Genomic DNA, 12903 nt, shown 5'->3' with positions numbered 1-12903 from the left:
CATCTTTTTTAAGCAGACTTCTTTCAGACTGAACATCCATGAGAGGTAACCAAAGTAAGTCTGTTAAGGCAAAAGGAAACCGATGTGTAAACTATATAAAGGTAAGAGCCTGCATATCACTTAAGTACACACATTTACAGTGGGGAGAACAAGTATTTGACACACTGCCGATTCTGCATGTTTCCTACTTACAAAGCATGTAGAGGTCTGTAATTATTATCATAGGTACACTTCAATTGTGAGAGATGGAATCTAAAACAAAAATGCAGAAAATCACGTATGATTTTTAAGTAATTAATTTGCATTTTATTGCATGACAAGTATTTGATCACCTACCAACCAGTAAGAATTCTGGCTCTCACAGGCCTGTTAGTTTTTCTTTAAGAAGCCCTCCTGTTCTCCACTCATTACCTGTATTAACTGCACCTGTTTGAACTTGTTACCTGTATAAAAGACACCTGTCCACACACTCAATCAAACAGACTCCAACCTCTCCACAATGGCCAAGACCAGAGAGCTGTGTAAGGACATCAGGGGTAAAATTGTAGACCTGTGCAAGGCTGGGATGGGCTACAGGACAATGGGTAAGCAGCTTGGTGAGAAGGCAACAACTGTTGGCGCAATTATTAAGAAATGGAAGAAGTTCAAGATGATGGTCAATCACCCTCGGTCTGGGGATCCATGCAAGATCTCACCTCGTGGGGCATCAATGATCATGAGGAAGGTGAGGGATCAGCCAAGAACTACACGGCAGGACCTGGTCAATGACCTGAAGAGAGCTGGGACCACAGTCTCAAAGAAAACCATTAGTAACACACTACGCCGTCATGGATTAAAATCCTGCAGCGCACGCAAGGTCCCCCTGCTCAAGCCAGCGCATGTCCAGGCCTGTCTGAAGTTTGCCAATGACCATCTGGATGATCCAGAGGAGGAATGGGAGAAGGTCATGTGGTCTGATGAGACAAAAATAGAGCTTTTTGGTCTAAATTCTACTTGCTGTGTTTGGAGGAAGAAGAAGGATGAGTACAACCCCAAGAACACCATCCCAACTGTGAAGTATGGAGGTGGAAACATTATTCTTTGGGGAAGCTTTTCTGCAAAGGGGACAGGATGACTGCACCGTATTGAGGGGAGGATGGATGGGGCCATGTATCGTGAGATCTTGGCGAACAACCTCCTTCCCTAAGTAAGAGCATTGAAGATGGGTCGTGGCTGGGTCTTCCAGCATGACCACGACCTGAAACACACAGCCAGGGCAACTAAGGAGTGGCTCCGTAAGAAGCATCTCAAGGTCCTGGAGTGGCCTAGCCAGTCTCCAGACCTGAACCCAATAGAAAATCTTTGGAGGGAGCTGAAAGTCCATATTGCCCAGCGACAGCCCCGAAACCTGAAGGATCTGGAGAAGGTCTGTATGGAGGCGTGGGCCAAAATCCCTGCTGCAGTGTGTGCAAACCTGGTCAAGAACTACAGGAAACGTGTGATCTCTGTAATTGCAAACAAATGTTTCTGTACCAAATATTAAGTTCTGCTTTTCTGATGTATCAAATACTTATGTCATGCAATAAAATACAAATGAATTACTTAAAAATCATAAAATGTGATTTTGTGGATTTTTGTTTTAGATTCCGTCTCTCACAGTTGAAGTGTATCTATGATAAAAATTACAGACCTACATGCATTGTAAGTAGGAAACACTGCCGAGTTTGCAGGTTATCAAATACTTGTTTTCCTCACTGTATTTGACACAATATAACAACTGAGCCCATCTATAGCCTACTGCTGTCATTTTAACATAATGAAGCTTTGGTTGTCAGATGTAAGAACGTTTTTTTAAACCTTGTCACTCACCTTAGGTATATTGACATTTCTTGTTTGTAGTGCCATTCACGATCCTAATTCCACCCCGAATCCACCATTCCAGTGGGATCAATACTATCCTAATCACCTTTGAAAAGGACCAATCTGAATCCCTATCTGGAGGATCAGAAACACATTTTTCAGTTTTGCAAAACCCAATTGTTACATTTAATCCTATCTGATTGCTGAAATCCGATATAACTTTTGAAAAACTGGGGGCAGGGAAATTGATGGGTTTTCAAATCTGCCTGACCATTCAAACATTTTTACCTGCCCTGACCGCAACAAGAAGGAAACTCAGACACATTTAAAAGAGCGGGAGAATAATACGAGCGGGAGAAAGGTCAGGCTATGCCTAGTTATGTAAATGAATAAGCTACTAGAATACAAGATGGGTTAATGCTATTAAGTGCCACTGAAAACAAAGTAAGCCAACTATTAGCTTACTGCTCCACTTTAAACACAGCCTAATTTCAATGTTAGTTGCAATAAAAATATCCGTGGTGATTGGAACGCATAATGGCCAAGCTGATTGGCAAAATGGTTCTTATCAATAACAGACAATTCAGTTATTGAATTCTGTATGTCAGTTCTGTATGGCAAATCAATGTAAGAAAGTTATTTTGAACAAATTCAAAATGAAAGCGTGAGATAAATGTGCAGGAAGTATCACTTCCGAAAGTGGTTTGTGAGCGCGCGCTGTCTTTCCGAGCACAGATGTGTGCGTATTAGCCTATGATATGTGCTAAAAAGTACACTAGATATACTAGGCAGTACACAGCCTATTGATATGAGCTATTCGAATGTGATTCTGATCAACCTCACGTAGACACAATCCTGGTATGGTCCAAGTGACTGTCACACGGCAGGCGCTTCACGCTTGGAATAAAGTAGGTATAACTTCAGTTGGAGCGCTTCCTGAAAGCATCTCATTGGTTGTTTCTACTGATAGTGAGGGACACCTGACTAAAAACTCTACATAGACATTATAAATTGTCCATACACTCCCATAGAGATAGCACGTAGGCACATCGGACAGACAGAGAGAGCTGAATAAAATCCCTATTTAAAGGTAATTCTTTTAGAAATGATGATTATTATAAAGCCTTCTATTGTTATTCATGCCACAGGAACTGTATGGACACTCATGTTTACGCAACAAGTGTGCAACATTCAGATATATCTATACCTATAGACCACCTGTAATACTTGGATAATATTTTGTTCTTTGTCTTAAAACCCAAATAGTTGTATTTATTGGCTACCTTGATTAATTAATTAATTAAATGTAGCCTACGAATTGTTTTGTCGCTATGAATAGATTTCAATCAATTACAAGTGCAAGCTTGTGAAGTCGTTTTTGAATGCATAGGCTATTTTATTGTCAGCAAAATTATTCTAACATAGGAGATTGTTGGCTCTTTTTGTTATATATGATTTATCGTAGGCTATTGGGCAAATGTCTGGCATTATAAGACGTGCAAATGCACAATAAAATGCCTTTTGGTTTGCAGAATTGACAATAAAACATCATACAGTATCTCATGCATGCGCCCCCTTGTTGTAAATGTAGCAACTCCTTAGCACCCAAAGCACTACGTGACAGTCGGTGCGCACACATTCACACTCGAGTTAGCAGCATTCTTTAGTTTTCCCGACACCTGCTCAATACGAGGCACAGTCTGCTGTCGTTTACTGCTTATAGTGTATTGATTTACTCAACAGACCCAAAAACTGTATATGCGCTCAATTGGTGTTGCATAGGAAACAATCATTTTGGAAATCCATCCATAATGTGATTTTGACAACGTCCAAATCAACTTCAAAATTATATTTGAATATTTTACCATTTCACCCCAAATTAATACCGTACGTGGAAACTGAGTTTATGTATTTTATGCAACTGTTAAGAGTAAAATGTCCTACCATAACTGCAACTGCTTTGTATAAAGTGACCTTACCATAGCTTTGTATCTGTCCAGATGTTGACCTCTCGAGCACTCGTGCGCGGGCTGAAGAGCGGGTTTTGGAGACCACTTTCATCTACCAGCAGCGTGCAGGCTGCTCATGGAAAAGGTAAACTCTTCCTATAAATCTCATGTCCCACAGTTTAGGCTACATTAGAGAGTGGTAATCTCCCGAGGTCTGATTTGATAGGTTACCCCTAAGCAAATACCTTTGTAAATACGCGCGCTCATACTTTTATACGCGCTTGCCTAAACCGCTACACAATGCACATTGGCCACATATTAAAACAGTGTTTAGTTTTCATGATATAAGCAGGGTGGAAATTGGTAAGTATAAGGGTGTCCTCGCAAATTGAGTTTAGGACAAGACTGGCATAGGATAATGATTAAACTGTCAATCCGCGCAAATTGTGCTTCAGACAAGACTGGCATAGTATAATGATTAAGCTGTCAAGTGCCACTTGCTTTGGAGCCACTCAGACAGTTAAGGCACACACTATGGATATCACATTCCACAAGGTCTGGTCTTTGCGCCAACCATGTCACAAGGTCATTGGGAGTGCTGTATGGCGCTGGACTACGCACTATTCTGCCAGTAGAGGGAGTGATAACATCATTGACTGTCCTGTGTGAGTTAACGTAGGCTAAATTTGATTGAATCTTTGAAATACATTATATCACAAACATTACAAATAAAGACAGTTTCCAATCAGTTTACCAAACATCATTGATGTCACTGTCTGTCTCTGTTTTTGTGTCCGAATATATAGATATGAGCCCTGATGTGCTTGACCCCTCAGTGCCACAGTACAACAACCGCCTAGACACTCCTCTCTCGGACGTTCCATTCGTTAGGAACCTCAACTCAGAGCAGAGGCAGCTCAAGGAGAAGGAGAAGGAACCCTGGACCAAGCTCACCAAGGAGGAGAAAATTGCATGTAAATCCTAGTGATCAAATCACATTCAAAACTGGATTATGTTCATCAGGGCACACAACAGAAACTGCTTTAAATGGTTTTTTAATGGAAAATGACAATTGCAGTTTCTTGTTGGGCAAGTCCATGTAGTTACCCCCTGTTTCAGTTAGTTTGCTTCCGTTTGGTGCCTAATGAAAATGACCTCGGTGGGTCAACAAATATCCATTCATATGAAAACAAAGACGAAGGAATTGAACTATTTCTAAATGTTTGACAGTGTCAAATACAAATTACAATCACATTTCCTCATGCAATACAATGATGGACTTTGGCCCCAGGTGTTTGGTACATGATAAGAAAGCTCTCCCTTTATGTTGGAAAGGGCTGTATACAGTTCTTTTGAATCCCTCACTGGGTAATAGTGCATCTTTAGTTCAGAGACACACCTACAGTATGGTGCACTGGGCTACACTGGATTTATAGCAGGTGAATGGGTAGGAATAATCTTTTGAAAAACATATTCTGTAAGTGCTTCAAAGGTAGAATAGATTCAGCCGCCAATAGATTCAGCTGTCAATAGATTCATCTCTCAATAGATTCAGCCGTCAATAGATTCAGCCGTCAATAGATTCATCTCAATAGATTCAGCTCTCAATAGATTCAGCTCTCAATAGATTCATCTCTCAATAGATTCAGCTGTCAATAGATTCAGCCGTCAATAGATTCAGCCGTCAATAGATTCAGCCGTCAATAGATTCAGCCGTCAATAGATTCATCTCAATAGATTCAGCCGTCAATAGATTCAGCCGTCAATAGATTCATCTCAATAGATTCAGCTCTCAATAGATTTAGCTCTCAATAGATTTAGCTCTCAATAGATTCAACTCTCAATAGATTCAGCTCTCAATAGATCCAGCTCTCAATAGATTCAGCTGTCAAGTGATACAGCTCTCAATAGATTCAGTGTGAGCGTTTAACGTTGGAATCTTCTAATGCAGTATAAACGTGGTGCCATTTTCCTATCTTGTTTTATGACCACATTAGTTTGATTAGATTTGGAATTGTATTTTTTTCGTAGGATTAGGACGTTATGTGTGAAGGTGTAATACTGACCACCAACATTCATAAATAGGTGAAAGATCACTGTTACTGTTGAATCTGCATGAACATCACTTGAATATTGACAATGTGTAGTTCAAACACAAGGTGGCAATATAAACTCACTTTATGCAAGAGTTGTTTCTCATGGTGCATTGTTCTGAACAGATTCTAGGCTGCCCATATGAGATGGCAACTCAGAGATATTATTTACCAGTTTGATAATAAGCTACAATAATATTGCATATAATATTGTAATCAAAGGAGATGTTGTCTTCTCACAATGAAGACAGTGACTCCTGAATTTTGATCAGAATTAAATATGAAATATGATTTGGATCAAGCAATTATGCAAAGAAATACTTTGAATTACATAATGTATCAAACCCTCTTCATTTTCTATCAGATAGTTACAAAAAAATATTTCAACATTGATATGCAATCCTGATGAACTTTCTCTCTTTCTCTGTCTCTCTCGTTCTCTCTTCATGTCCCTCCATCCCTCCTGTTGTCTGACAGTGTACCGTCTGGCCCATGAGCTGACCTACCCTGAGATGAGGAGAGGCTCCAGTGAGTGGAAGACGGTACTGGGAGGGGTCTTCATCTTCCTGGGCTTCTCTGGCATGCTGGTCTGGTGGCAGAGGATCTTTGGTGGGTCTCCCTGTCACTTTGTCATTATTTCAGTTGTTGTTATATAGTGGGTAAAGAGTGGATCGGGAGAGCTGAACCTAGGCCAGTTAAAAGCCCATTGTAGTTGTTTTTTATATTTTTTATATCAAAGTCAAATCATTTATCAATATCAAATCATTCCTTTGTTACAATTAAGTACCTTACTGTAATAGATATAAAAAAACAAAAAAGCTGTACTGTTATAGATTTTAAAAAACAAAAAGCTGTACTGTAATAGATTTAAAAAACCAAAAAGCTGTATTGTAATAGATTTAAAAAACAAAAAATCTGTACTGTAATTGATTTCCATTACATTTACATTTTACATTTAAGTCATTTAGCAGATTAAAATGGTCAAAAGTAGCTTTTTAGCAAAAAAACTATTTCTCAAGCAAGAATTTAGCTCGGACTGTCTGGGAGTGGTCTAAGTGCGGAGAGGAAACCTGTTATTGGCAGAGAGGTTTGTAACGCTCTTTGTTGTTGGTCTATTAACCAATTTACCGCATGGTGATGTCACCATGGAAAGCCGACACTCCTGCCCATGCAATCCTGCTGATTAGAAGGTCTTGTGTAGATTGTATTTTCAACCAGTAACTATCAGGAAATATCACTGATTAAAAGTTTATCAGCTGTTGTACAATTAAGCAATAAGGCCTGAAGGGCTGTGGTATATGGCCAATATACCACGGCTAAGGGCTGTTCTTATGCACGATGCAACGTGGAGTGCTAGGACACAGCCATTAGCTCTGGTATATTGGCCATATACCACAAACATCTAAGGTGCCTTATTGCTATTATAAACTGGTTACCAACGTAATTAGAACAATAAAAAATAATGTTTTGTCATACCTGTGGTATACGGTGTGGTATACCACGGCTTTCAGCCAATCAGCATTCAGGGCTTGATCCACACATTTTATAATATGATATGAAACACAGGGCACAGAATTGTGACTGCACTGGGCCTTTAAAGGTAGACTCACTTGAGTGTCCCTGTAATACACACTCGATGCTATATTGTTGGATTTCTAGACCAGTCTTATTTTATTCATGTATTATAAATTGTCTTTCTGCTTTCATTATGATGACATAACATGATAAGCATGAGTAATAATAACTGATATCAGATTATGCCAACTGACTTTACTTAGACCTGGTTTAATGGTCAGCTAGCTAAAGAGTAAGGCCTGGTTAGATTGCATACGGCTGATATCTGTCATTTTATACATTCGCTCTTAATGACTTCTTCTGACATCTCACAGTAATACTGTGGAAATAATGCAGAGGAAATGGAATGGGTTTAAGCTAAGTGTTACTAGACGTTACTTCACTAGACAGTTTGGTGCAGTGTTGGGTTGTTACAGAGAATGGTCTCGGTACAAGTGAATCTGATTTAATTATCATAACATTAGCATTGTATCACAAAATATATATATATATATTTTTATTATAGACCGATAGGCCATGTGCTAAAGAAAAAAATAACATATATTATGGCTTGGCTGAAATCCAAAATGTTATACTTTATATCAGGGATTATTAAATAAGTGTATATTCAGTCAACCAGGAAGAAAATGGTCAACTCTGGTATTCTATTAGCCTACTGTAGTGCAGATCTCAGATTCACAGTGTCAGACTTGCAGTAGACACAGCCTCTTCACCTGCAGCACCCGCTCCCTGTTTAACAGAGTTCACTCAATCTCTCCACAAGCTAGAATAATTGGATCATGCTGAGAGAGAGAGAGAGAGAGAGAGAGAGAGAGAGAGAGAGAGAGAGAGAGAGAGAGAGAGAGAGAGAGAGAGAGAGAGAGAGAGAATACACAACACACTCTGGTGTTTGAGCCAGGGCTTCAGTTGAGGAATTCCCCTAGACACACCCTGTTAACAATGATGGTGATGAGCACCTGGTCTAGTTTCAAGGTTGTGCGTGTGTCTATCTGTTGGCACAAATTCCCTCTCTCTCTCCATCTCCTCCTTGAGAAACCTCATAGCGTTCTGGGAGGAAGTAAAATGCTATATCAGGAGAAAGCCAGCCTGGAAATGAATAGGACCACAACACAGAGAAAGAGGCAGAGAACAGAGAGAGAGAGACACACGGGACAAGAGTGAGGAACAAAGGTAGGGAGAGGGAAAGAGATGGAGTTAGAAGCAAAGCAAGGGATAGAAAGGGCAAGTGAAATAAGGAGAAAGGAAAGAAAAGGGAGAGTGCAAAAGAAAAATAGGTTGACGTGAAGTGTGTCAATGAGCAAATGAGATAAAGGGAATTGAAAGGAAAGAGGAATTAAGAGACTGATACACGGATAGAGAGAGAGACAAAAAGAGGGAGACCCACAGACAGACGGGAAGCCAATTCAGTTAAGGATGGGGTATTTCCCTTAGTTTGGAGTTCAGGTTGGGACTTGAAAAGCAGGGTGCATGCAACGCTGAGGGGGCTCCCTCCACCTAATTAGAGAAAAAAATAGTTGCTTCCTGGATAGACTTTACCACTCGCTACTCTTCTAAGAGAGCGGATAAAGATCAAGGGTGATTTTCCCAATCTCTCTCTTCCCCTCAGGGGACAGGTTCACTCCCGCCCGCCTCCGGAATATTCCGACACACAAGTGGCTTTCACCGTTCCCACAGAATTCCCATTTTGGGAATGCTCCCTTAAAGAATGTTTGGTATTCCTTGTAGTTGATGGTTTTGTGTGCCTTTGAGTGCCTCAGCGCAATAGCATCACTTTGTCACAAAGGTTGGTTTTGATATTGGAGCGTTGTGATGTTAGAGTAGCTCTCTAGGCATTGGAATATTGAAGGTTGAAATTCTCCCATGGGTATAGGTGTTTTACTTCTCAGTTGGCACAGTACAGTAGTACCCTCCTCACTGTGTGGTGTATTTACAGCACAGTAAGCTGCTGAGGGGTGGACAGCTCCCCTTTGCCGGAACAGAGCAAATGGAATGGCATCAAACACCTGGAAACCAATGTGTTTGATGTATTTGATACCATTCCACTGAATCTTCTCCAGTCCTTACCACAAGCCCGTTCTGCCCAGTTAAGGTGCCACCAACCTCCTGTGATTTACAGTAGCATTGTTAACAGTTGATAGGGATCATCTGTTTCATAACATAATAATCTATTCATTTCACACTCAATTTCTCCACTACACCCGTCATCTATAGAAACTGTGATAAAAGGTTAATACTACTGTAGGTAGGCTAGGGCTAACTAACTGTTGGTTGATGCAATGGTAGGCTAGAGCTAGCTAACTGTTGCTTAATGCTACTTAGACTAGGGCTAGCGAATTGTTGGTTGATACAAGGTAGGCTAAGGCTTGCTTACTGTCGGTTGATGCTTGGCAGGCTAGGGCTAACTAACTCTTGGTTGATGCAATGGTAGGCTAGAGCTAGCTAACTGTTGCTTAATGCTACTTAGACTAGGGCTAGCGAATTGTTGGTTGATACAAGGTAGGCTAAGGCTTGCTTACTGTCGGTTGATGCTTGGCAGGCTAGGGCTAGCTAACTGTTGGTTGTTGCTAGGTAGATTAAGGCTAGCTAACTGTTGTTTAATGCTACGTAGGCTAGGGCTAGCTAACTGTTGGTTGATGCTACACTCTTAGAAAAAAGGGTCCCAAAAGGGTTCTTCAGCTGTCCCCATATGAGAAGCCTTTTTGGTTCTTAAAGGTTTCTACCTGGAACCAACAAGGGTTCTTCAAAGGGTTCTCCTATGTGGACAGCCAAAGAACCCTTTTCAGTTTTCTGAGTTTAGGCAGGCTAGCTTGCTAACCAACTGTTGGTTGTATGTTTTGCACTCTCTCTGGGCTCACTCTCAGACAATATGCTGCCCCTGGAATTCACTAACACTCATTTATTTATTGTGTAATCACTCTACTACTGAAGATAACGTGACAGAAGGGCATTTGGCACTTTTCTGTCTGCTGTACGCTCTGGTGCCATGATTAATTACTACCTTCCCTTTTTCCTCCAGTGTAGCGGCAGTAAGAAGACTAGATTGGGGGGGCTATCAAGGGGGATTTTGTACAATCAACTGTTTTACATTTGTTTATGCCATTATTTTAATGTGTGAAGTTAACTGTCTTGTGGCTGAGTGAGTGTCCGTTAGTTAGTAACTGAATGGAATGAACATTTGTTTGATGTAGAAATAACAATCCCCTTTAAGGCGAATGTGATCATTGAGTTGGTCAAATTGTCATGGTTCATGGTTGAACCACCTTGCACCTTCTGTAAAATAATTAAAGCAGAATGACTTCATAGCTTCATGCATGCAGACTCAAAACATAAGTGCTTTTAATATCGAACCTAAAATAATAGATTCTTTACTTCAGCTCGAGTGAAGCTGAGTTCACTTCTGCTTATGCACGGACTGGTGTACATGGCCTGACACTCAAGACGAACTACCTCAAGATGACTATATATCTGTGGAAAGTGATATGAATGGTTTCTCACGAAACTCAGGCCCTAATGCCCTTTTGGTCTCATGCAATGTCTCATCCAATGCACTGAGGAAGACAACACAAAACACCTGACTGTGGACAGGTTTTCCAGGATACAGTTTAATAATACTAGTCCTCGGCTAAAAAGTGGAGAACCTCCATTGATGCCAGTTGTTTTACCCTGGACTAGGCTTAATCTCTGTCCAGGAAACAGGCCCAAAGTGTTTGCCTCACGGAGACAATGTTTTTACAAGAAGAGTGTACTGGAAGATTCTTGAAACAATAAACAATTGATTCTTATAAATGATGTTTATCCATTCTGTGTCCTTGTATGATCCACAAAAACATCTTGCAACACAGTTTTGCCATTGTGTGGAGACAGTCACGTTTTATCTCTTGAGACTGACATTGTCTAATGCAACAGTCATGTCTTTCTCTCTCTCTCCCTTTTCCCTCTCCCTTTCTCTCTCTACATTTTTCACTCTCCCTTTCCCTATCTCTCTCTCCCTCTCTCACTTTCTCTCTTTCTCAGTGTTTGGCGAGGTTCCTCACACTCTGTCTGATGAATGGGTGGAGAAGCAGACCCAGAGAATGATTGACATGAGGATAAACCCCGTCGGTGGGTTCGCCTATCACTGGGACTACGTGAAGAAGCAGTGGAAATAGGAACTTGTGTGTATATGAGCCGTTTTTGTCACGTTAGTTCACTCTAAATACAAATGAACATGATTTTGCCAGTTCCCTTGGTTGTCGTTAAAAGGTTAGTGGGAAATCATGTTCATTTGTATTTCGAGTGAACTATCCTTTTAAGTGCCTCAGTAACATTGCTCTCACTTTCAGGGCTGAACATCTATTGTTATTTTAAGATGGATTAATTCTATAAACCAAATAAACATATACTGTGACCAATTTCCTTTAAAGGTCAGATTTTGTTCATCTTGCAAAATCTCTGTGGAACTGATGATAAGCTGCTGCAACATTTCTGAGTTTTTAAGCACGTTTCTGGAATTGCATTCCTTTTTGTCTCTGAAAAAGCTAAACTAAACATACTCGTGTTCGCCACATTCAGTTCCAACCCTGAAATTAAACACAGTCTTAAATTCTGTGATCGTCATCATTTTTGATGCCCGAAAAATTTGCAAAAAACAGGCCTCGATGCCAGCAATTATCTTGCTATCCACACAACTAACTACCCCGCAAGCGAAACTGCTAACTAAAAAAACACAACTTATTTTTTCCACATGATTTTAAATTCTCTTTCTTCTCCTCCTATGTAGCTCAAGTGTTACATACAGTTTCTTCTTAACAGTGATAACTCTGGATTCAAATTAAATGAATTCCCTAGTTCTTGGCAGGATGTAGCTCCCACACTAGAATTCTGAGGACGGGGTTAAATCCTGTGGGTGTGGGATGCGGAGACGGGTCAAAGCAGCCTTCATTTGGAGCCCGAAGCTGGTTATCCAGGGAGACATAGTAATTAAACTGTGCCTTGCCCTGGCACAGTTGGATGAATACAGATCATCATCTTAATCATAGGGCTGATCATAGTGTAATCAACGATGACTACCATCATCATCACCATCGTCCTCTGTAGCAGCTGCAACAGCAGTAGATAGGCAGGTAAAATAGATAGCAGAGGTTGCCATTTGGTACAGGCATAAACCTGGGTGCATTTTGATGCCAGCGACCTCCCGACGAGTCATTGTCACACTTCACAGCTTTGTTCCTTCCCTCAGGTGACTATTACTGTAATACTGCAATGGGGAAGCTATGATAAATACCACCCTGAAGTGTGTCTGTGTGCGCACAGAAGCTTTAGTACCCAGTACGCACGCACGCACGCACGCACGCACGCACGCACGCACACACACACACACACACACACACAGTTGTCTATCCAACAACCGATGCAAGTCAATGTACCGGATATTAGCATGTTTTTAAATTTCATGCCCAATTCGTCTC

The 12903-nt window shown here is 40.7% G+C and overlaps 1 protein-coding gene across 2 annotated transcripts; it reads left to right on the top strand.

Moving 5' to 3' along the window:
- Nucleotides 1–2825: 2825 nt before the first annotated feature.
- On the top strand, nt 2826–11847 carry LOC115104897 (cytochrome c oxidase subunit 4 isoform 1, mitochondrial). Of its 2 annotated transcripts, none has more exons than XM_029626287.2 (5): nt 2826–2929; nt 3840–3933; nt 4625–4762; nt 6359–6490; nt 11471–11847. In XM_029626287.2, the coding sequence occupies exons 2-5, from the start codon at nt 3840–3842 to the stop codon at nt 11602–11604; spliced, it is 498 nt and encodes a 165-aa protein (XP_029482147.1). In that variant the 5' UTR covers nt 2826–2929; the 3' UTR covers nt 11605–11847. The 2 variants fall into 2 exon arrangements, with proteins under 2 accessions (XP_029482147.1, XP_029482145.1); XM_029626285.2 differs by having other exon boundaries at nt 4595–4762.
- Nucleotides 11848–12903: the final 1056 nt, after the last annotated feature.

The sequence above is a fragment of the Oncorhynchus nerka genome, linkage group LG22, assembly GCF_034236695.1.
Source record: "Oncorhynchus nerka isolate Pitt River linkage group LG22, Oner_Uvic_2.0, whole genome shotgun sequence".
Classification (NCBI taxonomy): Eukaryota; Metazoa; Chordata; class Actinopteri; order Salmoniformes; family Salmonidae; genus Oncorhynchus; species Oncorhynchus nerka.
The sequence above is the reverse complement of the archived record's forward strand: the minus strand, read 5'-3'. Positions and strand labels throughout refer to the sequence as shown.